General features: G+C 37.8%; 1 protein-coding gene across 10 annotated transcripts in view; it reads left to right on the forward strand.

The window, feature by feature from the left end:
- Window positions 1-26,109, forward strand: part of ITGB8 (integrin subunit beta 8) — a 46,554-nt gene that overhangs the window by 6,527 nt on the left and 13,918 nt on the right. For 4 of the 10 annotated variants that reach the window (XM_062616676.1, XM_062616687.1, XM_062616646.1 and 1 more), the window contains exons 2-6: window positions 11,701-11,786; window positions 15,235-15,409; window positions 18,140-18,386; window positions 20,136-20,301; window positions 23,028-23,186. In XM_062616676.1, the coding sequence (XP_062472660.1) occupies window positions 15,241-15,409; window positions 18,140-18,386; window positions 20,136-20,301; window positions 23,028-23,186 (741 nt within the window). In that variant the 5' untranslated portion in view covers window positions 11,701-11,786; window positions 15,235-15,240. The remainder of the gene's footprint in view (window positions 1-11,700; window positions 11,787-15,234; window positions 15,410-18,139; window positions 18,387-20,135; window positions 20,302-23,027; window positions 23,187-26,109) is intronic. The other 6 variants (XM_062616696.1, XM_062616729.1, XM_062616716.1 and 3 more) reach the window with 3 other exon arrangements.

Raw genomic sequence — 26,109 nt, forward strand, 5'->3', positions numbered from 1 at the left:
ATGAACTATCCTCTGCTTTTACTGTAACTGGTAGGGCAGATGTCTTGGTATTAATCTGGTTTCTCAAGTTGAATGTACTAAAAACAAAAATCCAGAGAGGTGTATCAATTCCTTTGTGTTAGTAAACTTTTTGTGTTTGGATTTGTTTTTTAGGGTTGTGGTTTTTTTTTTTTTTTTTGGGGGGGGTGTTTTTTTTTATTTGGTTTTTTTTTAATCAAATTCTTACAGCTTCGGTGTTTCTCTTTCTATTTAAATCCTCCTTTCAAGCAAAATATTTCTCCAAAGCTCCTCTATGTGTCCATTACTAATTGCTGACTTCTGTCTAACCAGTGGAAAGATGTAATACTTCTTTCTGTTCTGCTTAAATACGCATACTTTATGATGGACAAAGTAGAATATGGTCTATTATTCTTTCCTAAGCACTCAAACTTTATTAAAAGATAATTATTTTTTTTTTTCTTTTGGCAGTTTACATAAATGGATTTGGGCTATTTAGTTTAGCTTTTGGGAAGGAAGTAGAGCTCTAATGAATAAGTTCACTGTCCACTGTAATGGAAGCTTTCTTCAAGAAGAAAAGTATGCTGCTTGCCAGCCATTCAGGATTATCCCTTGTTCTGGTGGCAGAACAAGAATAACCCCTTGAGCAAAATCTAAGTGTTTCAGGATGATCAGAATTTACAGCATTAGAAAGCTGCCAAAAAAAAAGCTGCTTCTAGCTGAGGCTGTATTTGCCTAAATTGAAAAGTTTGCAAAGCTCATAATTGACCTTTTTCTTCATATGTTTCTATGCTTCCCATGACCTCATTGTCATATGCCTGTGGTGACTTCTTCCTGCTACTACCTGTGGTGACAGTAATGAGTCTGAAGTATTTATAATTATAAAAAAGTTATTAAGACAGAGATTTTAACTACAGTTATCGGAAGAATAAAATTCTGTAGCTTTAGGCAGGGGGAATGATGTTCTTGGAGGCTCGATTTTTCTTTTTCTTCAGGCCCTGTTTCTGTTCACTGTCTTGAGAGTTAAGTTGTTAGCAGCTGTATTTCATTGGGTTCAAATCTTGAAAACTTAAGTATTTTTGGTATTTTGCTGTTGTTGTAGCTATGTTATGAGCACAGCTGCATGATATATGGTGGCATCACAAAAGTAATACAAGCCTGATTAAACCAGTCACTACGTTTTCCAAAATAAATTCTGTTCCTTCTCGGTGTTCAAGGGAATTAGGCTAAGTGAATTCCACTTGTTCTATGGTACTTAAGAATATGATTTATTTCCATGTCATCACTTCAGGGTGATAGGGGTTAGTACTGTGCTGAGCACAACTTGCTTCTCTCATATGGGAGCTTCTTGCTGGAAAGCTGAACCAAGATCCCATCTCCTTGTACAAACAGGACTCCCAAGAAATAAGAAAATTTCAGACAATTTATAATCTGTCACAGAAGATGCAAAATTACCAAAATAAAACTAATGAAATCAGCAAGCATGCTCTCCCAATCTAAGCAAAACTGTTGAATTGCATTTGCTGTCAAAAATGTTTTGGTATTAATTCAGAGCATTAAATAAACCACTACCTGTTTAAAATCCTGAATTTGTATGTTTGAAGGTTGTCCCTTCAAGAGCATTTAAGCTGCACCTGCAGACCAAAAACATGTGTGAGTACTTGCTTGCAGAAGCACAAGCAGAAGCCTGCATTCAAACAGGATCACATACTGCACCAGCAGTTATAGTTAATATGTGAATCTGCATATTTTATAGCATGCAGTCATGTTTTGTGTAATCTTTGCCCTCAAATTATAAAAATCTAGGAGGCTTATATAAACCTAAAATGGAGATTGACCAGTGTCTCTTCCTAGAAAGGTATGGTTGGGTTTCGTTTTTTTGTTTGTTTGTGAGCAATGCATGTATCTTCTAGTTGAGAAGTTAATTTCTCAGTGTTCTGTGAGAAGATCTTTGTGTTCTTCCATTTTTGATCTGTATGTTCAGAAAGGCCATGTGGTTTAACTCACCTTTGAAGGACTTTTAATTCAGCTGTTGGTTGTCAGATTGGATCCTAAGAGGTTTTTGTACTATGTTATCACACAGTTAATTAAAATATGACATCTGTTTCTGCATTCAAGGAGCATATAAATAGCAAAAATAATTTAAAAGAAAACCGCAGAAAGTTTTTACCACATTCCTTTTGTCTCAGGGCCAATAACCATGTTTGGAGATTGAAAACCCTATTGAAAAGCAAATTACTGAAATAACAAATATCAAACACTTTGTATTCTAGAAGGCAATAACATTTTTAAAAATAGCCCTGCTGGATAAATGCTTCTCCCAAACTTGTGTACTACATACTACAAGTCCTTAAGGAGTAGTGGTTATCTTCGATACCAGTTTTAGCTCTTGTATAATATTCTTTAGGCTTTATCATTGTGAGTATAAGCTATGTATTATGTGTTCAAAGTTTTGTTTTAATCCTGACATGTCTTCCTAGTATATACATGTGCACAGATTTTGGTTTTGGGGCTTTTGATTTGTTTCAGGAAAATCTTTCGTAGAAAGAAGCACAGTTTGGTTATCATTTTGTGTTCACAATCGAGGGACTGGTTCCATTAGTTTTTTAGCTTTGAGAATCAGAGTCTGAATACGGAGTTTGTTTCAACTTGCAATGTGTGCAAATAAAAGCGTATGAAGCAAGCTGTTTGCATTGCTATGGGCATAGATCCTGTGGTTTCAGTGGTCTATGGTAACACTCCTTGGGAAGAAATAGCTCTGAGCCCATCTTCTGCACTTTTAGGTTTGTGAGTGAAGATGCAGGGCCAGGAAGAAGTAGTGCTCTTACAGGACAGAAAGCAACGATTTGGTGAAGACTAAATATGCAACAGAAAGGTGAATTAAGGAGGCGGTTTGGGGTTGGGAACCTGCTTTGAGGAGATGGTAGGGTATATAGCTTGGGCTTGTCTTTTATTCAAGGTTGAACTTCTTAAGCAGGAATAAAACAGTCATTTGTGTCTACCTTTATATGTGTCATGACCTCATATTTAGGTAAAGAATTTATAGTATACACAGAAATATATTCTAGGCTGTTGATGTGCTACTTGCTAGCAGTGCATAGTACTACACAAGAAATTAAATTATCAATGAAATACAGCAGTAGCTGTTCCAGGCTTTGCTCAAGCAGCATGACTATATCCAAGCTGGCCACCTCCAGGGGAGATTCTAGCAGCTGGAACTGACTAGAATATAATGATTCCTATGCCTGTGTTTGGTCCTAGGGAACAGGGGAATTAACACAGCTCTGCGTATCCTGAAGTTCCTTTTAAATCAAGTGATTTAATAAAAAAATTTTCAAGCTCTCTAGCTCCATATGCTTTGCATTTTTATTGGTGCAAAGCTGTGCAAACAGTACCATCAAACCTGTGCCGTAAAAGCTAGTGGCTGTGGGAAACGAGTCTCTTCTAATGGTATAATCAGAATAAGTTGTCCAGTATGTTTTTATTTGCAAAAGACAGAATAGTTTGGTTTCAGAAGCCAAATAGTGGTTGACTTATTGTTTACAGGCATGGACTGCATCAACAAAATATAACCATGCTCCTGTAAAAAGCAGGAAGTTTCATAGAAAGGAGAGGCTACAAAAATTGTGTTGTGAAAAAATTCAAGGTTACATTGCTTGTTTTCATTCTGTATTGCGGCTTGGGAGCAAAGTCAGTCTGGGGTAGTCAATAGCTCTGCCTCCCACAGTCAAGGTCATGTTTGAGGCTGTGGTTTGAATGTTGTGTTTTGTGAGTCCTAACTGCTATATGCCTGTTGCTATTTTGGGTAGTACCTTTTCCAAAATTGTGTTATGTGCCTCTTTCTGACAAAAAGCAAAAACAAACCACCCCCCTCCCCCAAAAAAAAACAACCCAACAAACAAAAAAAAAAAACAAACAAAAAAAACAAACAAACAAAAAACTATATTAAAAAAATATATATAATAAATACTTATACTTTTAAACCTGAGTTTTTATGCATTTGCATGAGGCTTCTGTGCTCCAAGTTGTCCTCTTGAGGGATGTGCAACACTGACATAAGTAACAGAACTTTTCAAAGAAATGAGGCTGAGAAAGGCATGTGTAGACTCATAGCAGTGTCAGGAGTATCTCTTGGAAGGCTAATGTCTATATTATTCCCTAATTATGGAAGTGTCCATACACTGCCTGGGACCTCCATCTCCACTGCTGTTGCACAGCAGACTTCTGATAGATTTGCTGCTCTCAGCATCAGCTGCAACTGTCCTTTTCTGCCAGAGTTTTTCCAGTGCTGTGTTGACAGAGGTAACCCCCTTTTCCTCCTCACCCTTTACCTTTGCCTCATTCACCTGATACCCGCCATCAGCTCACACAGAGCTTGCACAGTGTGAAAAAAAAGACAGGAAGATCTTGGTATTTTGCTCCATAGTTTGCAAAGGCAATATTGCATACAATGGGGCAGACTGCTGCATTACTTTGCATTTTGATGGCTTTTTGAAACTTTTCTGGACCTCTCAGTAGTGACCCTCATGTTCATAGTGTGATGTGTTCATATGGTCATGCTGATTAATTGGGGAACTCAAGAACTGTCTGGGGGATGTTGGCAGAGTTAGGAATGGGAGCCCGTTATCAGTCATCAGGACTTGTTCACTAGTGATGCTTTTCAATGAATTTATCCAGAAGTGCATGTATAGTTCTTACTTGTTTCATTTACATCTCTTCTCCAGTTACGGTGTATATCTACCAGTATTTATAACGGTATACCAGTATATATATATATACCAGTGTATATAACAGTATGCCAGTTCCCATATTTGTTATTTTCAGGAACACTGTAACACTTGACTATTTTTTCTTTATTAAGAAGGTCTAGGATGGGTTTTGGTTTTGTTTTCTTTTTTGTTGTTGTTTGCTTGTTTGTTTTCATGGAAAGGTGTTTTTACTCACTTGCCATGTTTACAGAAGTATTTTTCTTCTTACTCACTTGCCAGGTTTACAGAAGAGTTTTTCCAGGGCTCAGCGTTTAACAGTGCCTGTCATGGTTTGCACCTTGTTTTTGACACATCTTTTTCTTAAAAAACACATGTGTCTCTTACATGCTTGAGTATACTGCTACCTCCCTTCTGCTAAACGGTATTTTCAAATCATTGCACAGCTTAGCTCCTGTCTGAATAGTGAAACTAAAGTGGACAGCCATCAATAGAGAATTGATACCAATTAACAAATCCAGTATGTTATAGAAAAAAGGGAGAGGCAAGAAAAGGTTTCTGTTTTTTTTTGCTCAAGTAATCTTAGGAATGTATTTTAAAGCATAATAGATCTACAGTATGGAAGTTGAAATCTCCTTTTCTGGGCAAGGGTGAGTACCTCTTAAAGCTGATTTTGAGGATTGCCTTGTAACACTTGGAATTACTAGTAGTGCCAAAGGGTGTTTTTAAAGCATAGCATTGGGCACAAAGGATAAAGAGAATTATTGCTTGTTTGGAAAAAAAAAAGGTGAAAAAAACTTAATTCCAGGATTAGGTTTTAGGATTGGCATTTAAAGCACAGGCACTCATTTTTTTCCTTGTAATCTGAGCAAGTAAATGTCAGACACAATAATCATGGAGGAAAAAATACCTCTCTGTAGTATTTTTACAATGCTTTTCATTGTATCTGCATATTCAGCCAAAGCGAATTGGGAAGCTGTGTGTTAGCTGGGACAGTTACTGGTTGTCCCTTCTGCAGGAGCCATGTTGCTAAGCTCCTGAAGACAGAAAGGTGATGGTAACTGCTGTATACTATATAAAAGCTCTGCAGCTTTCCTCCGAAGTGATGCTGCACACAAGTTACTGACGGCCACATGAGAGGGACAGCCTGGATGATTGCAGCCCTAGAACAGGATTGGATACAGAATTGAAAGAAAAAAGCTCTGCAGAGGCTAGATAATTTTGTATTGCCTTTCCTTAGTTAGTGTTCAACAGTCAGTACCACCGAATCATAGAATCATGGAATGATTAGGGTTGGAAGGGATCTTATAGATCATCTAGTTCCAACCCCCCTGCCCTGGGCAGGGACACCTTCCACTAGACCAGAATGCTCAAAGCTCCATCCAACCTGGCCTTGAACACTGCTAGGGATAGGGCAGCCACAGCTTCTCTGGGCACCCTGTGCTGGTGTCTCACCACCTTCGTAGTGAAGAATTTTTTCGTAATGTCTAATCTAAATCTACCGTCTTTCAACTTAAAGCCATTCCTCCATACATACCCATGTAAAAAGTCTCATTCCAGGTTTCTGCTTAAACCACAACAACCTCCTTTACTGTTCCATGCTCGGGGACTATAAGCTGCTAGTTGTATTTTGTCTTTCTCTTTTAAGAAAACAAATCATACACCCTCCAAAATCAGCACAAATGTGTACCAGCAGTGAAGTTGATATAAATCCGAATTCTTGGCTGTACTTGAACAAAGTGCTATCTGTCTGAAAACCTGTATAACATCCCCTCTCAAACATCAGTGTGCATTATTACTATTCCGTCTCTGAGATAAATAACCCTTTCATGAGAAAGTTATTTTCATAATAGTGAGGCAGGATATAACACATCATATTTGTCTTGCGTTGATTGTTGCTGAGATTTTGGGCTTGCCACACCTGTGATCACTGTAAATAGCTGCAGTCATTGGAGCGGTTTATTTTGTGGATGAGGCTGGAAAAGTGCTGTTTAACCTGCTGCACTCACTTTTTATTATATGCATATGCCTGTACGGCTCCCAGCACAAAATTTGGCCATCATTGAAAATACCTTTTGGCATACATCAGTTATAACTGAAGCCAGTAGAAACTTGCCCTTAGCTTTGGCTGAACAGTAACTCAGTCTTGTCTGGACTCTGTTTTTGGTGAAGTGGCAGGAAAAATCTCTGTTCTTCTTTGAGCCAACTCATTTAAAAAAAAAAAAAAGTTTCTTCTTTTAGCATATGATTTTTAAAAGAAACTGAGAATTTATACTAAATCAGTTACTGGTTTAGAGTAGGCTTATAACCTTAGAGTAGGCTTATAACTAGATAATAAATATTTGGTGAATGAAAACAAACATGTCCATAAACGTTACTGCTATAAGGGACTATGTACTTGGGAACTACAGTAGTCATGTAGCCAGAATGTGTCTCGGGCATTAATAAACCTTTTTCAAGTTTCTCTTTATTAAAAAAAAAAATCAGCTTTTTGAGCCAGTGGTACCAAGCTTGTCAATTGCCAGTCTGTGACTTCACGTTGAGAAAATGGATCTCTGGAGACAAGAGATATCAGCAAAGAGATTTGCATCCAGCAATACTGTATAGCTCATTTGTTAAAGCATTTCATCTGCCATGATCACATTGAAAACCCAAACTGTATTTTAAGATCTTTTCTACTGCATTAGCAGTTTTGAAGATATAACTAAATCAATCTGCAACAGATTCAGTAAACTGACCATACACCAAAAAAAAAAAAAAAAAAAGGGAAAAGTTGGTACAGTTATTTTTCAGTCAGTTTTCCAATGCATCTGGAATTATGGTGCAGTTGTTCCAGCCATAGACACATACTATTTTTGTAATTTTTTTTTATAGCCCAGGCACAGGGCTTACCCAGGTAAGAGGGTAATGTTTTGTTACATGGTCAATGGCATTTAATTTTGGGAAACGTGTATTATGCAGATAGGATTATATGTTTTAAGAAAGGAGTCTCAGGCATTACTGCAGGAGATTAATTAGGCTAACCTCATTATTTGTTTTACAGATTATGATGACTAGGAATTGACTTACTCCTTATCTGTATAGCTAGAAACACAGGTCTCTCATTTTTTCCTGTCAACTATTCCTTCTTATCAGAACAGGCCTGCCTCTTGGGTGGGTGTTATCTTAATTGGTATCTTCAAAGTTCATGTCAGCTCCTCTCTCTTTTGCCCCATGGTGGTCTTTAACCACTATTATGCTGCAGATCAGCAGTTCATATCTTTTCTTGTCCTACTAAATCCATCATTTTCTTTTCCTTGCAATACCTTTCATCTCTGCTGCCTTTGGTATGTAGTTGAAGATGGGAGTGATGTTTCTGTGCCAAGAACAATTACATTCCTTTTATTTGTACTCCTTGAGCAACATTTCATCCTGTGCCTTTGTGCTTTACCAATACTTTCCAGGAAGGAATCTGTGCAAGCTCTATAACCCTGTGCATGTCTGTACCTGCCTGGAATCTTCATCCTCATTCTCCTCTCCTGTGGTTTGTGGTAATTTTTTTCTATGGCTTCCAGGTCTAATCTTTCAGACTGCAGAACATAGTGCTGTTGCCTTCTTCCTACAAATGCAAAGTTTTATTGTGTTAGTGCTGAATGAGCTTGCTGTCATTCCACATCCTAGTAAAACTTGCTGTGTTTGGTTTTATAACAAACAAACAAAAAACCTTTGTATTTTTGTCTTGTTCTTTTCTCTCTTCTTAGCAACTCCTCCTTTATTTATCCCTATGCACCTCTCCCACCCTTTAATCAATTTTCCTTCTGTTCCAGAACCTTCCTGGGCTGCTTTTCAGCTTACTGTTTCTATCATGTATGTGATTCTCTCCCTTTCTCATAATTTATTTTCTCACATTGTCTGCATGGCAAAAATTATCAGCAGCAGTTTATATGAAACGGAAATACAGGTATGACCTTTGAAATTAATGAAATGGCCAGTAACCTATATGTTATCAGTATAATGCTGCATTTGTGCTAATACTAGGCTTTTCTATCTTGTTAATACTGATAATGGTATATATGGTGTTGATACTAATAGCTTACAAGCTCTGATAAGTTCCTTGGATCATCAGTTATTCAAAGTGACCTATTAAGGACTAGCTGTTGATGTGATATGGGTTGTCATCTTTGAATCCATAGCTGAAATCAGTTAAATAAAGACAAAGATATTTTAGTATGTGTTTTCCTAATACAGGTTTTCACTGTGAGCAGTAGCTCTCATTCCTCTAAAAAGAGAGATGGCTTGCATGATTGCAGGTTGGAAAGAGATAATCTGACTGTACATGTTGCAAAAACTTTGGATGAAAAACAAACTTTTCTTCAGACTGTTTTGATATGATGATATGCATATTATCACTGTAGACCAGTTAACAGATGCAGCCTTTCCAGTATGCAGTGTTTCCATTTATTTTGTTTCCAGTATGTTTTATAATACACCATGCTGAATATGCCACAAAGCAGTGTTGTTAAATAGTGCTACTACTGTGCTGTGTGCTGAAGGGTCATGTGCCCTCTGAATAACTCTGGGCACGCAACTTCTCTCATGTGGAGGCACACAGATCTATAAGAGCCTTGTGCTGAATGTGCTGAAAGGATACACGAATGCTGACATTCATAGAATCATAGAACCATAGAATAGTTAGAGTTGGAAAAGACCTTAAGATCATTAAGTTCCAACCCCCCTGCCATGGGCAGGAACACCTCACGCTAAACCATGTCACCCAAGGCTCTGTCCAACTTGGCCTTAAACACCAACAGGGATGGAGCATTCACAAATTCCTTGGGCAACCCGTTCCAGTGCCTCACCACCCTCAAAGTAGAGAACTTCTTCCTTATATCCAAACTAAACATCCCCTGTTTAAGTTTTAACCCATTACCCCTTGTCCTATCACTACAGTCCCTAATGAATAGTCCTTCCCCAGCATCCTTATAGGCCCCCTTTAGATACTGGAAGGCTGCTATGAGGTCTCCACACAGCCTTCTCTTCTCCAGGCTGAACAGCCCCAACTTTCTCAGCCTGTCTTCATTTGGGAGGTGCTCCAGTCCCCTGATCATCCTCGTGGCCGTCCTCTGGACTTGTTTCAACAGTTCCGTGTCCTTTTTATGTTGAGGACACAAGAACTGTACACAGTACTCCAAGTGAGGTCTCATGAGAGCAGAGTAGAGGGGCAGGATCACCTCCTTCGACGTGTTGGTCACACTCCTTTTGATGCAGCCCAGGATACGGTTGGCTTTCTGGGCTGCAAGCGCACAATGCCGGCTCATGTTCATTTTCTCACTGACCAACACCCCAAAGTCCTTCTCCTCAGGACTGCTCTGAATCCCTTCTCCACCCAGTTCAATTCTCCACCCAATTCAAGTTGAGCTGACTGAGTCCTTTGAAAAGGCTGTCTCTTCTTCTCAATTTGACTGCCAAAGTTTCTTTACAGAGAGTACTAACTTAAACAATGACCTATAAAACAAAGATGTTAAAAGCATATAAAGAATTTGCTGATGATACAAAGCTGGAGTGAGTACCTAATACACCTGAAGGTTGTGCTGCCATCGAGGAGGACCTTGATAGGCTGGAGAATTGGGCAGGGAGAGACCTAATGAGATTCAACAAGGGCAAGTGTAGGGTACTGCACTGGGGAGGAAGAACCCTAAGTACCAGTTGGAGGCTGATCTACTAGTGTGGAGTTTAGCTGAGAAGGACCTGGCAGTATTGGTGGATGATAAGGTGACTATAAGCCAGCAGCGCGCCCTTGTGGCCAGGAGGCCAAGAGTATCCTGGGGTGCACTGGGAAGAGTGTGGCCAGCAGGTCAAGGGAGGTGATCCTCCCAATCTACTCAACCTCATGAGACCACATATAGAATACTGTGTCCACTTCTGGGCTCCTCGGTAAAAGAAAGAAAATGAGCTACTGGAGAGGGTCCAGCAGAGGGCCACGAGGATGATCAGGGGAACGGTGCATCTCTCTTATGAGTAAAGACTGCAGGAACTGAGACTGTTTAGTCTAGAGGAAAGAAAATTGAGACAAAATCTCATTAATACATATAAAAATCTCAAAGGTGGGTGTCAAGAGGATCATCAGACTCTTTTCAGTGGTGCCCAGTGACAGGACAAGGAGCAGCAGCCATAAACTAAAATACAAGAAGTTTCACCTCCTTACTTTGAGGTGAAACTTCTTGTATTTAAGAACTTCCTTACATTGAGGGTGGCAGAGCGCTGGAGCAGGCTGCCCAGGAGTCTCCCTCTCTGGAGAAATTCAAAACCCACCTGGATGTGTTCCTGTGTAACCTGCTCTAGGTGGCCCTGCCTTGGCAGGAGGGTTGGACTAGATGATCTCTGGAGCTCCCTTCCAACCCTAACGATTCTGTGATTTTGCTGATAAACTTGTTAGTAGGCACATTCTTTTGCAGTTGTTAGTACAGAATGATGTATCTTCAATCTGTGACACATGTAATGTTGGATAAATTTGTATTTCCTTCTGGAAAAACAAAATAAAATCTGGCTCTTCTGGGAAACCATTTATTCCAGAAAATGTAGAGGGGGAATACTTTTAAAAAGTGAGAAAATATTTTGGGTTCCATACGGAATGAATGAGTAACTCAGTCAAGTGTAAATGACTTAAAAGAAAATGTCTATGAAGAGATAAGCTACCTGGTAATTTTTTTTCTGTTAGGCAGTAAATCAGCAAGGGGCATGCCAAAGATAAACTTTCACTTCAAAATTATTCTAAATCAGGATCTTAAAATTTGGCCTTGGGAATCTGTACATAGGGCTCTGGATGGACTGTGGATAAAAAAAAGTATGCTGCGAGTATTCTACTCTACCTTTGTTCTGTTTTACTTCCATTTGGATACACTGTCATCACTCTTAATCTGGTGAAGTCATTTTTGAAATTGTGGTTTAAAATCAGGTATTTTACAATTCCCACATATCATCATAAATCATGAATGTTTGGTTTTATGTTTCATTGCAGCAGAAAACAGATGTGCCACTTCAAATGCAGCAACATGCACAAGGTGCCTTGCTTTGGGTCCAGAGTGTGGGTGGTGTGCTCAAGAGGTATGGCATTTTGCTTATTTACATTTGACTTTATATTTTAGCTGTTTCTGGTTCGTAAAGGTAGAAGACTTCTAAACTGTGAAAATCATAGTGAGAAATAGCAAGAAAATCTTTAAATGACCCCTGGAGACAGAACCTGAGAAATTGTGTGAAATATACTTTCCAAAGGAGAAAATACAATCTTTTATTTCGGAAATTGCAGTAAATAATAAAGTGAGACATTTTTAATAAATAAATACATGAAGTGAGAACTTTTTAATGTGCTTTGTAGACAGCTTTGGCAGACTTATAGTAGCTTTTAGAGTTCAGCATCTTTTGGCTTCAAAAGCAAAATTACTTATCAGTAATTTATGTTAAGTCCTTATATATCAGAGCAAGTCTATACATATGCCTGTTGCATTTAGCAAAATGCTTTACAAACAGTGGAGTTAACTTTGACTTCACCATATATTATGACCCTGTCACAAATGGAAAAAAATTACACTTTTCTTGTTTTGACACTAGAAACTATCAGTTTTGAGACTTACTATAGAAGATAGATCTTAAGTAGCAAGGATTACCTTGAAATTGTTATTGCTTTCTGAACTATAAGAATATGGGAATCTCAGGTTTTGTCTGACAGAAAAAAAAACATTTGAGAACATAATTTTGAGTGAGGCTGATCCATTTTAAGCACTTCAGAGAGCAAGGTTTTGAAGACTACCACTGACAATTCCAGGCTTACATGCTCTTGAAGGTCACATGCAAATTATCTGTAGTAGCTTTCAGGTTAGCACAGAAGGTAAATAAGTTCCTAGGGTGTGACTAGAGGCAATAAGAAGTGTAAGGCACTGGCATAACTTTATCTGAGATACAGTATTTTGGAATTATTAACTTAGTCTGCAACCAGTCTAAGGATAACTAATGCAAGGATGAATAGAGGGCATGGAAGTCTCGATTTCCAAGAGGAGCCTTAGGGCATCTGTAGGTGGCACAATGGATTATAATGTGGAGAAGTCCATTTAACCATGCCAAGCGCAAGGTCCTACACCTGGATCAGAGCAATCCCAGGCACAGCTACAGGTTGGGCAGAGAAGAGATTCAGAGCAGTCCTGCGGAGAAGGACTTCGGGGTGTTGGTCGATGAGAAAATGTACGTGAGCCGGCAGTGTGCGCTTGCAGCCCAGAAAGCCAACCATATCCTGGGCTGCATCAAAAGGAGTGTGACCAACAGGTTGAAGGAGGTGATCCTGCCCCTCTACTCTGCTCTTGTGAGACCTCACTTGGAGTATTGTGTGCACTTCTGGTGTCCTCAGCATAAAAAAGACATGGAACTGTTGGAACAAGTCCAGAGGAGGGCCACAAGGATGATCAGGGGACTGGAGCACCTCCCAAATGAAGACAGGCTGAGAAAGTTGGGACTGTTCAGCCTGGAGAAGAGAAGGCTGCGTGGAGACCTCATAGCAGCCTTCCAGTATCTGAAGGGGGCCTATAAGGATGCTGGGGAAGGACTATTCATTAGGGACTGTAGTGATAGGACAAGGGGTAATGGGTTAAAACTTAAACAGGGGATGTTTAGTTTGGATATAAGGAAGAAGTTCTCTACTTTGAGGGTGGTGAGGCACTGGAACGGGTTGCCCAAGGAATTTGTGAATGCTCCATCCCTGTTGGTGTTTAAGGCCAAGTTGGACAGAGCCTTGGGTGACATGGTTTAGCTTGAGGTGTCCCTGCCCATGGCAGAGGGCTTGGAACTTAATGATCTTATGGTCCTTTACAACCCTAACTATTCTATGATTATTGTGGCCTGATATTCTGTCTTACAAAGGGCACAGTTTTATCCTACTGCATCTGTATTTATCACGGAGCACCCCTTGCTAGCTTTCCAGTACTATGGAGCTGCGGTAGGTCTCCTGATAAGGTGCTCAGATTCAATCAGTTTCACTTCTGGTCTGCTTCTCTTGCTTTACTTCTCACACTTCTCATGTCAATCCTGAGATCTGTTTATGGAAATCATGGATTTGTCAAATCCTCTTTGACCACACTTTTGATAGCCAGTTCACCTACCAACATCTGTGGCTGTGGAATGCTAAAACCCATACTAATGGAGATCAAAACTTCCCAGAGTAAAGTTACAGGAGCAGATTTCAGCTTAGCATGCCTGCTTCATTTAAACAACATTTTTAATGAGAAAATCAGCCTTGAGGAGTACTTGAGATGCTTTGACTTCATACCCCACACAGTGAGCTGCAGAAAATGCAACATATCAGTTGTTAGTGGTAGCAATGACAGCAGCTAATGTCTTTATACATTTAAAGATCTACCTTTTTGAAACATGCATACATCAAAAAGAGTATTTAAATAGCAGTTAGTTAAAAAGCTATTCTCTGTTACGTATGTTTAAGAAGCTTGTGGAAAAAATGTATCAGAGGTCAACTACAAAAATAAGTTGAAACTTGGAAACCAAGATATATGACTATTGAGTCTCATTCTTCAGGGGCTTTCTCTGGTCTTTTCAGGGTCTGGATGACTATTCGCATACACAGTTGGCTGTATGCACTTTTTGATTGTTTATTTTGCCCATTTGCCTCTGAAATATCAGATTGCCCATTGTTTGCTCTCCAGCTGTGGCTGGGATGGACTGATGCTTTGAAAGAGTACAAAGGATCTTGTCTTTTTTTGTCTTTTTTTTTTCTGTTCATGTCATGTTAATCATCAGATTTGTGGTCAGGAAGGAATTTTGCATTGGATCATGCTGGCACAATTTTAGCAAATATGCCCTTTCACTACAAGAAAGGATATGCTGCTTCCAAGATCATCCTACTACTAATCACTCTAACCACTTTCATGTTGTTTACAGGGGCTTTTTTATATTGGTGGCATCTTAAACTGTCCAGTCCTGTAGCATATAGCTTCCTGTTTCTGGAGATTGAAATGATGTAGTCAGCTGGTCCTTGGTTTTGGTGTAGGGTACGGATTAAGACATCTGTGATAGACAAATTCAGGTTAGGTAAATCTAAAGCTATCTTCTGCTGCTACTTTTAAATATTCGCCTGAGGAATATTACTAGTGGGTTCCTCTGAAAACTAACCTGTGTTGATGTCATGTGAATGACACTTTCTTGCTATAACTAACTCATAGCATAGCACAGAACATTTTTTAGTGGTATAATGATAATACATTTTCCTTTTCTCCAGTCGGCTTGTTCTGATTGTGCAAGATCCTCTTTCTCCTACAAAAGTTTTGTCGTTTGTAGAAAAAAATTATTGTGGCAATTAGGTTTAACTTATAATTTAAATATTTTGTCATTGCTCTTATTAAAAACATATGGCTTCCATGAACTTGTTCTACAATTTATGTAATAATAGTAGCATTTTTTATTGTTTCAAAGACTATTATTTTGTTCTCCTTTGAAGATATTGCAGTTGCTTTTTCTGTTCAGATTGTTTTGTACTTTGTCTCTTATTAAACAGGATTTCATGGCTGACACAACACAGAAGGGACGCTGCGACACTGTTTTCAACTTAATGAAAAGAGGCTGCCAATCAGATTTTGTAGAAAATCCCACAGTTCATGTGACAGTGCCCAGTGACCATGAGACAAATACACAAGTGACACCTGGAAAAGTTTCAGTCCAACTGCGTCCAGGTTGGGTTGTCTCTAACACATTGATGTTATAGTCAGTTTAAAGTGCAATAATATTAAGTACAGATATTTTGTGAAGTGGCTGGAATAATTAATTTGAAGAGCAATACTATAATATTGTATTGTAGGACTGTGATGGTGTTGCTCTCATATTCAGGTACTGTCTTCATCGAAAAGTGTTTCTGTCATATACTGCTGAAGATCAGAATAATGCAAGCAATAAGTGGAAAAAATATTTTAGGTAGTCTTTTCTGTTTTCCATTGTGGTTTCTTGAACTTTTTTCTTTAGACACTTCACAAATAGTTTTCCCTTATGTACATATAATACAGTATCAACTGTATTCCTTACTGAAAAGAAATTGAGTTAGAATTTCTGAATTTATCATTTGATAATTGTCATACACTCTCTATAGGTATATCTACATGTATACACTATATGTCATACAAATACTTGGTTACTTTTAAGTGCATTGACTAGACAACCACAAAGATGTCATAGTCAATGTATAAGAATGGACTGGATTCTTAAAGGAGACAGGTATTCACTGCCTGACATTTCACCTGCCTCTAATAGAATCTACAAGTCCCTTCATGGATCTGAGATTTTCTGCTTGCCCTCAGCTGAGCTCAGGTTAAATCAGTGTATGTTCTCCGTCCCTAAAATAGTTGTAGACAACAGCAAAACTGGAAGGTGGTATGAAAGGATGCAGGGTATGTTTCATATTGTAAAATTTATTTCCTTTGGCAAATGAGAGTTGGAGAAGAATATGTCTTTTCCAAGGGATAAGTCTTTGGTAGAAAAACATTAAGTGAACAGGAAAAATATCTTACTGATCTTCACTGTATAAAAGATAATTTTTTGTCAGTTACAGGAAGACTCTTCATGGGTGTAAAGCACAAATGAGCTCTGGTTTACCATATTTATAATAATAAAACTGAGAAAGTAACTTGAGCACTTCCTCTCCTTTCCCTACTCTCCCTCCAAAGAAATGAACAGTACTCTACTTTGTACTGAGAAATGGTGAGAAACTGAGCTAGCTCTAGATGTGTCTGTAATCACATTTATTTTCAAAGGCATACTTGATTAAAAGAAAAAAAAATAGTTTTCTGGAATTTGGTTTAATGAACCTTTTTGCCACTAGTCAGTGAGATTAAGTTTAGGGTTCCATATGCTTTGCAGAAGTTCTTCCATCAGGGAGGCAGAAGACTAAAATCTCTAGAAGTATAACTTTTGATATATAGACATCTTGCCCGTATTTTATAGCCCAGGGAAATACACAGATGTACAGCTATAGTCATGCCTCAAACCAGAAATCTGATACAGTATAATCATGCAGGCAAATATGGTTTTTTGATGTTTTGATGCTGGGGTTTTTTGTCACTGTTTACATACAGCCAACTGTCAGGATTGACATGGGAAAAAAACAAAAGCTGCACTCAGCATCTCACTATATGCAAACTAGAGATCTGCAAAGGTCATTTACAAAAAGTAGTTCCATTTACATTGGCAAAGAGGAAACGCACAAGTTACAGCACACTGAAATTCCGTTTTTCTTGCAAGACCTTATACAGGCAAATCCTGATATTTTCAAGTAGATTATGTTCAGATCGCTGAAAGAAAGCACTTTGCACGTTTAACTTTTCTGGGTCAGATCTTTGTTGCATGTACTTGAATTATGCTATCTAGCAATGTCATATGCACTAGTAAATGTCATAGAAAAGTCACATTTCAGAGAAGGCATGTTTCAGTGTTCAGATAGCTTCTGCTGATGACTATGTAATTCTTCTATAATGTCTCCCTTCCTCCTGTTCTTTGCTGTATCTTCATTGCATAATATTCAATTAGATTCTGCACTCATCATGCGAAGACTGTACTCCCTCATTTCTTCTGTGAGCTTGCAGTTTGGATGACATAAAATAATGAACAAATTGAAGTCATGCATTACTGTACCTACACTGCCTGTACTCTAAGCACTTCACTCTTTTTGCAGGCATTACATAATATTAGGCAAGCAAAAATGTAGGGACTATTTTTAGTGACTTCCAAAGCATTAACATTTTTATTTCATACAAGAATGTCATGTGCTTCTGCAGGAGATACAGACATTTGTCATCCTAGCTAAAAGAAGCATTCCATTTTGTATACACCAAAAGATGGATTTTCTGTTTTCGTTTTAGATTAAACCCTCTTTTTTTAAAAAAAAAAAATGTTGATCCTACTGAGTTTTCTCATCAAATCTTTGGAGGTAGATTGGTATAAACTTGAAGTATAATTTACTGTGCTGTCTTTATGGTACACATGTAGTTTTAGACTTAGATGAGAGACGATTTGCAGGATACATGTACATACTTAAAAGTGTCAGCCTTGAAGTGACTGGCCACAGTTTCTATGCAAATCTGTGTCCTTTGTGAGTCGTAACTGCTTTTTGGGGCAATGTCAAAGGGATTGCATGACCATGAATTAAAAGAAAATGAGGAGAAGTCAGATTTTTACAATAAATTGCTCCTTCAAGGAAAAAAAAAAAAAGGCAACGTGTTCTACAAAGAACCCTTTTATGGCTTATATTTGAGTAATGCTTCAAGGTTTCATTTTCTCTTGGGAGGTTTTCTTGTTTGTTTGTCTTCTGTTTGCTGACATAAAGAACTTTGTGCTGAGGTTCCTGCAAAACTAAATGTTTTTTAAGAGTGTCCATTAAAAATAGTAAATAAACTTATTTGTTTCCTTTGAATTAGGAAGTGAAGCAAACTTTATGTTAAAAGTTCGTCCTCTAGAGAAATACCCTGTGGATCTTTATTATTTAGTTGACGTCTCAGCCTCTATGCACAACAATATAGAAAAACTAAATTCCGTTGGATTTGCTTTATCTAAAAAGATGGAGAATATTTCTCTTGATTTTCGACTTGGGTTTGGATCCTATGTGGATAAAACTGTGTCACCCTATATTAGCATTCATCCAGGCAGAATCCATAACCAGTGCAGGTATGTTGTCTTTGTATATTTATTGTACCACTGAGAAATTACTTAAGTACACAAATATGCATTATGCATATTTATTTTTAAAGCTCTTCAGAATCTGTCTGTGTTTCATTATACCTTGGTTCTCCAGCAGAGTTCCTAAGAAAATGCTGAAAGTTATTATATAATGATTACTTCTGAAATATCTGGTGAGTGATTTCAGAAAAACTGTTTCTGTATCAGATAAAATGTGCTGGGTTGGTTTTGGGTTGTTTTTTGTTTTTTTTTTAGCAGAACAAGCCAAACGACATGCTGCTTTGGTATACTTGAATATGTTTTGCATTTAATTCTATAATCTAATATTTTGTTCTTAGTTACTTTGCATATATGTTGCATATGTTGCCTAGATTCATCACAAAGTTTTGTACTTCCTGAGTTAGGACTTAATGGTGTATGGCTGTATATTCATGAACTCTTAAAGTGCTACTTCTGTCTCTGTGATACAGTTTCTTTCAGCTAATTTAATGAATAATTAAAGAGAATCCTCTGATCTAATTCCACTGTTGTAATATGAAAGAACTCCCATTTTAAATATGAAAGTTGGTTTGGCTTGTGGTTCTTTTTTCATCCCATGTCTTTTCTTTCTTGCGTTCAACACTTACATAAAGTGAGGGATCACTTCCAAAAGCCATGGGAGAACAAGATTATTCATGAGAAATTCAAATCTGTATAAACCATAATACTTGGAAAAGTGAATATTAACTGTTCATACCTTCTTGATTGTTATTATCTTTCCTGGGAAGGCATGATTCAAGGTTTTGTGAAGTCCATTAGTGTCTTTTTTTATTTCAGTGGTGTTTGAATTGGGCAGTAGGAGTGGAATTCATTAGGTTGATATAAATGTCAGTGTATAAAGCAGTCATCTAGACTGTGTAGTGAGTGGCGATCAATTACCACTTCTAGGACATGATTCATTTTGCCTAAAAGCAGATGTCTGAGGAAATATTAATCCTTACAGTGCCAGTTTCTCTTCCTTGACTGTAAACTGAGTTGGGCATGGGCAGGCTGTAGTCTGGATGCCTGCACTGCTTCTTCAGTGCCATGAACTCCACTGCTATAGATGGATCACAGAGCAATGGCTCAAGTAAGCGCTGTGGCACTAGCTTACTTACTTCAAACTTCATACTTCTCCCTTATGCATAATTTCAAAGAGTATAATTTACAGCTGTTATTGAAAGTGGAGTTTACCATCCCTTTAATTGTCACTAATCTCAGCATTCATTTTATATACACTTACTGCTAGTGGATGTAGGAACTTTTATTTTAGTTTTGATCCAGTCACCTGTGTATCGATACATTAAAAGATCTTAATGCTGCAGTGTGATAGCTCTTTTTCAAAATAATGAAAAGCAAAGCCGTATTACTTGATAGACGTTCCAAAAGGGATTGTATACTCTCTGAGATCATACCATTGCTCACGTTGTGTTTCTTTTCATTCTGGACAGAAATACTACATATGTACTGTTACTATATTAAATTATATTATATACATTTCCATAAATGCCAAAAAATACATTTTTTTCATAGTAAATGAGAACTAATTCCTACTGAACTTAATGCAGAGTTATTCTTCTTTAAGTATTTCTTCTACTGTGCATCTATGCACTATGTAAATTACTAGCAGGATTTTATAGGTTAATAGAGATTCAATATTTACAATTCAAATGGAAAATACAGAATGTGCTAGACTTTTGCTTTTTTGTTTTTTTACAGTGATTATAATTTAGATTGTATGCCTCCTCACGGTTATATTCACGTGCTATCCCTGACCGACAATATAGCAGAATTCAGAAATGCAGTTAATAAACAAAAAATTTCTGGGAATATTGATACACCTGAAGGGGGTTTTGATGCGATGCTCCAAGCAGCTGTGTGCCAGGTAAGGAGCTTATTAACAGAAGACTAAATGGTAGTTCAGACGTGTGTGTATATATATGTATATATATACAGTTAAACAGCGCTCAATGTTCCTGATTTCAAAATGTCATTTCCAGGCCTGATAATGAGATTTCTTCCTCCTTTTCCATTATTTCCCCCTTAGCTATACATTTCTGTTTCCCACTGAAACTGAAAAAGGAGGGCCTAAGGGAACATTTGTCAGTATTGGTTAATGATATTCTTCAAACTCTGGCTTTAAACAGCCTAACTGACATAGGATGGACAATGCAAGCAACTGCTTCTTGCTTGAAGAGTATTAATTTCAGTTCACTACAAAATTAGTTTAAAAAATCATTAAAGCCCTCCTTGTGTTCCTAAGTGAAATGTCAAAATACCATTTGACATTTTTCTGAAAAACCTACTTGAAAACTGAAGGATCGGTTACATATCTGCTTGTGTAGATGAGGAAAACAAATGCATGTCAATGTTATCTCAAGTTTTAAATAATTTATATTTGAAAACAATACGAAACAAGTAAAAATTAACTGTTGTATCTCAATAAAATTTCATCACCATCTCTCCATGCAGAAAAGGATGGAAAAGATCTGCATCAGTAATTCCCAAGCTATAAACATGTTAAATAATAAGAATTTGTTTCTTCTAAAGGGCTATTTTGCGTGTTGTTTGTCTTCTTTGCATAGTACTGCAATAGGAATTTTGAAAACTGACTGATTCATGGGTTTGCTAATTCTCTGCTCTTTCTGTTCTCTTAAAGAAAGTAATTCAGCTCATGTCCAAATCACAGGCTTAGTGTGTTTCTCATGCCTTGGGATGATGTCAGGACAGTTCTTTTATCTTGTCCATCCTCACTTTTTTTTTTTTTTGAGCAGTCAAATGAATCAAGGACAAAAAGTAACTCTATGCTAAAAATTAACAGTTTGGCCCAATTTTATTTTCAAATTTTGATGAGACGTAAAACAGGTAAATAAAAACTACTCTTCGTAGACACCATTATCATAGCTGTTACATAAAATCATTCTGAAGCTTTCAAAAAAAATCCTTAAAATTCAGCGTTTGTCATTGGACACATTCCACACTTATGACATGTGAGCTCTAGAATATATGCTTCCAAAAACAACAGAATGGAAACATTCATGAGAATGGGGAGGCTTTCCTGGTAACTGAATTGTGAACCAAAATGAATGAGAACAATGTGCAATTCATAACAACCATCATGAACTATAATTTAGATTAATGCAGACTCATTTTGCCTAGAGTAGAACTTCATAACTTGCTCCATCTTGCTTTAGCCAGTACAGCCCTGTTACAAGAGGTAGCAGGTTAGGTCATAAAGCTCCTTTAAAGTTTTGGTTGCTGTGATGTAGGTAGGTAGGAGTCTTGAGGTGACAAGGTGAAATGATGGGAGTCTTAGGAACAAGAAGTTTCTGTGGTGCTAAAGGAGAAGTTGGGCTTATTTTAGATACAAACTGCTTATAAATAAAACTCAAAATATGTCTTCTTTAGGGGAAATGCTGTCTAGATTTATCTGAGGGAGGTTCATGCCTAATGTATTAGCTGGAAAAGACACCACACCCCTCTGTACTTATTATCCCTACTGTTATGAGATACTTAATCCCCATTCAGAGGTAGGAGGGAATGAGCCTGAGAAGGGAGCTAAATCCCTCTCTGCAAAGCAAAGAAAGGAAGACAGAGAATAAGACAAAGCCTGGCTGAGTACATGGGCTGTGTTGCTAATACGTTTCACATGAAATGAAAGATACCTGGACATCTTAATGGTAGAGGTGAGGCAGAGTCATAGGATGGAGGAGCAAAAAAAAGAGGAAAAGAGAGGAAAGCGGAATTAGTGAGTAAGATGGAGTAATCATGAAAGGGAATCACGAAAAATAATATGCGGTGATTTGTGTGTGCCTCTAGAGTTTAATTTAAAGGAGCCATTTATTTCTTGCAGGGAAATAAATGTTATGGAAATACAAGTTGGCACCTAACCCAGTTTAGGTATAAGATTACCCTTCTACATTTTCACATCACTGAATTCCAGAAACACATTAAATCCACCCTTGTGGATGATGCTTTGTTATTAATCCCTTAAGATGGTGGATAGATGTAGTATTTTGCTGCGTGATAACGAATTTCTCAATTTGCAGGTGCATGAAGACACACTCATTGATTTGTTGTTCACATTCAATGTCCTTTCTGGAAAGCTGTGTAAGAAAACAAAATTATGGAATGCTGAGAAAATAAAGTAGATACATATAAAGTAAAAATAAAAGAAAGCACCAACTACCAGTACAAATGAATGTCTATTAACAGTTTGTAGTGCTTTTTGGAGCATGGGGTATTTTACAAATGCAGTGCATTTGCATTTGTACGTAACAGTGACACACCCAATGTGGCAGCTGTTAACCAAGCCCCCTGTGTAATGCATGACTTATGTATGTTTTGAGAGATCTTTCTAAAGAAAGATTTCAAAGCAAAGTGGTAAGTGAATCACTGAGTACAGTGGTAGCTTTCAGATGCAGGACATGATACACATTTCAACAGAAAATGCTTTATATAGCCTGACTTAAACTCAGTGCTGCTAAGCAGTGTAATATCGGAAACTAGATTTCAACATTCATTTTTCATGTTGTTAGTTATTATTTTAGAAAATAAGTAGCTAGTTATGCTGGGTTTTGGTTTGTTTTTTGTTTTGTGGTTTTTTTTTAGAGCCATATTGGTTGGCGGAAAGAAGCAAAGCGACTGCTTCTTGTGATGACAGATCAAACTTCTCATCTGGCCCTTGATAGCAAATTAGCAGGGATCGTAATTCCCCATGATGGAAACTGTCATTTGAAGGATAACGTGTACATCAAAGCTACAAGTATGGTAAGGTATATGTCATGGATTCTGCCTTCAGAGAAGCAGTGTAAAACTACATAAAGGAAGGTTTATATCACTGTCAAAGCATTGCTCTTATTTCAGTTATCAGAATAGTATTTTTCTAGGGAGACAAGTTGTGAAATGAAGAATCAGTCACTTGGAACTATTGTCATTCTTTCTGTCTGTGATAAAGTATTTTGGAGTCTGAGACAGCAGCACCCAGCAGAGGAGGCTATGTTACTGCTTTTGGTGCGTTTTTTTTCATTGCCATCTAATAAGCATTACACACATTTTGATAAAATACATGTAGGAAATGCCCTGTGTGGTATTTTGCACAAGAAGAAGCTGGTAAAATGTAAGAATTGCACAGTCCTGCTATACGACCAAGGTAGTGGTCAGTTTATGGTCACAGAGGCACAGTTGCATTGAATTTAAAGGGTTGGTAGGAGTAAAACAGAAGATGTACAGCAGCAATGAGTTAATCAAACATAATAGACTAGAAAATATTCTTGTGCCACAAAGCTTTGTGGCAGTAATGCAGCATTACATTTGAATCTCATAGTCTAAAGACAATGTGTGGTAATACATACCTGTGCAAAAATACTGTAGAAAATAATACTTCTTTAGCAGATGTTTTTTGCTTATGAAATAATTTCTTCAGGAATTTATAAAGTAGTCATAAGTGATTGAAGAAATTATTGTTTTCCCTGAAATTTTTAATAGTTTTGGCTATTTGCTTAAATTATGAGTCATTTATGTAAGAAAAATGAATCACTACTTACTTCCCATGTAATCATCAGAAAGCAGAATTATGAGCTGTGGTATCATTGGAGCACATTACAGTTTTTTTCTTGCTGCATTTAGTTAAAGTATATGGCCTGTGTTCAGCCCAACCCAACAACGTGCTGGTGAAAGCAGTGAGGGCTGTGTGTAAATTAGACTTGATCTGAACTTAATCCCAGCAACTGGTACTTACAAGGATAATGGGGCAGCAGGAAGCAACTGCCATATGGTGTGTGATCATGACATTTTGGGAGGTTTCTGGGAATCAGTGGGTGTTCCAGGGCCTTGCTGAGTGGAGGAGGGAGCTGAGCATGTGCTAACAGGAAAGTTGTTTGGATTTCAAATTATCTGATGTTCTTGCATACATATACTCCCCCTGTCACCTCCTGGATATTCCCTCTCAGATGTCAGGATTATTTATTTTCCTCTAGCCAGTCTGTTCAGTTTCAGTAGTTTCAGAACAAGTCAAATCAGAGCTACTTGATAATTAAATGAAATGTCATGGAAGACTGACACTTTTAAAAAAAGTGATGATGTATTTTTTGCCCTCTTTTTTTATCAGTGCATTTTTGTTGTTCTGTGCAAAATTAAAGAGCCATCTGTAATCACATTTTCTTACCTTGGTTTTTGGCATCTGAGTCTTGAGAACATTTCATTTTGGAATATTTTTATTTCCTGCTTGTGCCAGTTAAGAGGACTTTATTTATTTGCATAAGCTCAGCCTTTATATCAGAAATGTTTCCAGTCACTTTTCTGCCTGTTTCTTTCTAACTTTTGCTAAGCAGTCACACAGTGTCAGCAAGAAAAGCATAAGACAGGAAAGAAATCTAGTCCATTTTAATTAGATCTGTGCTTGGTCAACTCCCTTTCTGAAATATTTAACATCTGTATTAGTTATCTTCACAGCTTAACACAGTGGGTTAAAATAATAAAATGAATGATGTAATTGGAACAAGAAAGATGATATAAAGTACATTTTCCTGAGCCGTAGTGGGAAGAGATAAGGTAAAAACATATAAAGTACAGCAAGCTTTTCACAGCAAGCAAAGTGAGGCTTCACAAACAAGCAACAGTTTCTTATGTTGTCTTTTCATATGCTTAAATGAAAAAGGTAAGTGTGGGTCTGATGATGTTTGTTTGGTTAGACTTTTTTTTAATATCCCTTCTAAAATTAAGAAAATTTTTCTTTCCAACTTGAAGTGAGACTTTAATGTACTGCTAAGCAAGCTGGACACTGTAGTGAGTTAGAGCTGACAAATGGAATGAAGTTCAACATTACTTGTAAGCAAACTAGGTAACTTGGAGATCCAGTCCCTGCAACCCTTGCACATCTGTGCATATCATCTCTTGACTTCAGTAAGCTCCATCTGAGTAAGTTTTGGTTTCATGAGCACTTGGAAACCCATCTCTGATACTACTGATCCCAGAGCCCTGCTGTTAGTTGCCAAGATGTGGAGGGGCCCCTCTGCTGGAATTCTGGCATGTCAAGTCTCAGTTGTTAAGGAGGAAGACTGATTTAATTGACAACCATCTCATGATACTTTGACACTGCCCGTCCTTCACATGCTGACAGTGCACATAGTATTTACAGAATGTCTGGATTCACTCTTCCTTGTCCTGGGACCACTTGGTGAGTCAGTGATCTGCTAGCCAGCTGCATGTGTCCTGTAGGGTTGTGCAGCACAATGGAGGCCCCACCACTGTGCTTTGTGATCATGGAGAAGGAAGAAGGGCTTAGTACAAGCTGCAAGCTACTGAAAATGGCAGCAAAACCACTGCTGCTGCAGTTCACCCACAGCTACTGTGTAGTGGGAATGCATGCTCACTGGATCCTCATGTATGGCATACTCCCCAGTTGAAGCTGGAAGAAGGCCTATTTATTGCTGCGTTACCTTCATCACTTATCTTAAAGAATATAATCTCTTACCAAAGGGTGGAAAAGTAGAGAGAGGTGTGGACACTGGCTAAGATCAAGCCACAGTAAGAAACTCCTTTGTTCTTTCTATACGAGGTTCATTATAATGGTGTGATACGATGGAAAATGAACTTTGCCTCCTTGCTATCTCAGCTGTCTTGGCATTCAGATTACAGTTAGGAGAGCAGTTGACTTGCAGGGTGCCTTGAGTAACAAGTGGTACTCTGGGGA

This window comes from Pezoporus occidentalis, unplaced genomic scaffold, assembly GCF_034315485.1.
Source record: "Pezoporus occidentalis ecotype Australia unplaced genomic scaffold, CSIRO_AGI_Poc_V1 ctg103, whole genome shotgun sequence".
Taxonomy (NCBI): domain Eukaryota; kingdom Metazoa; phylum Chordata; class Aves; order Psittaciformes; family Psittacidae; genus Pezoporus; species Pezoporus occidentalis.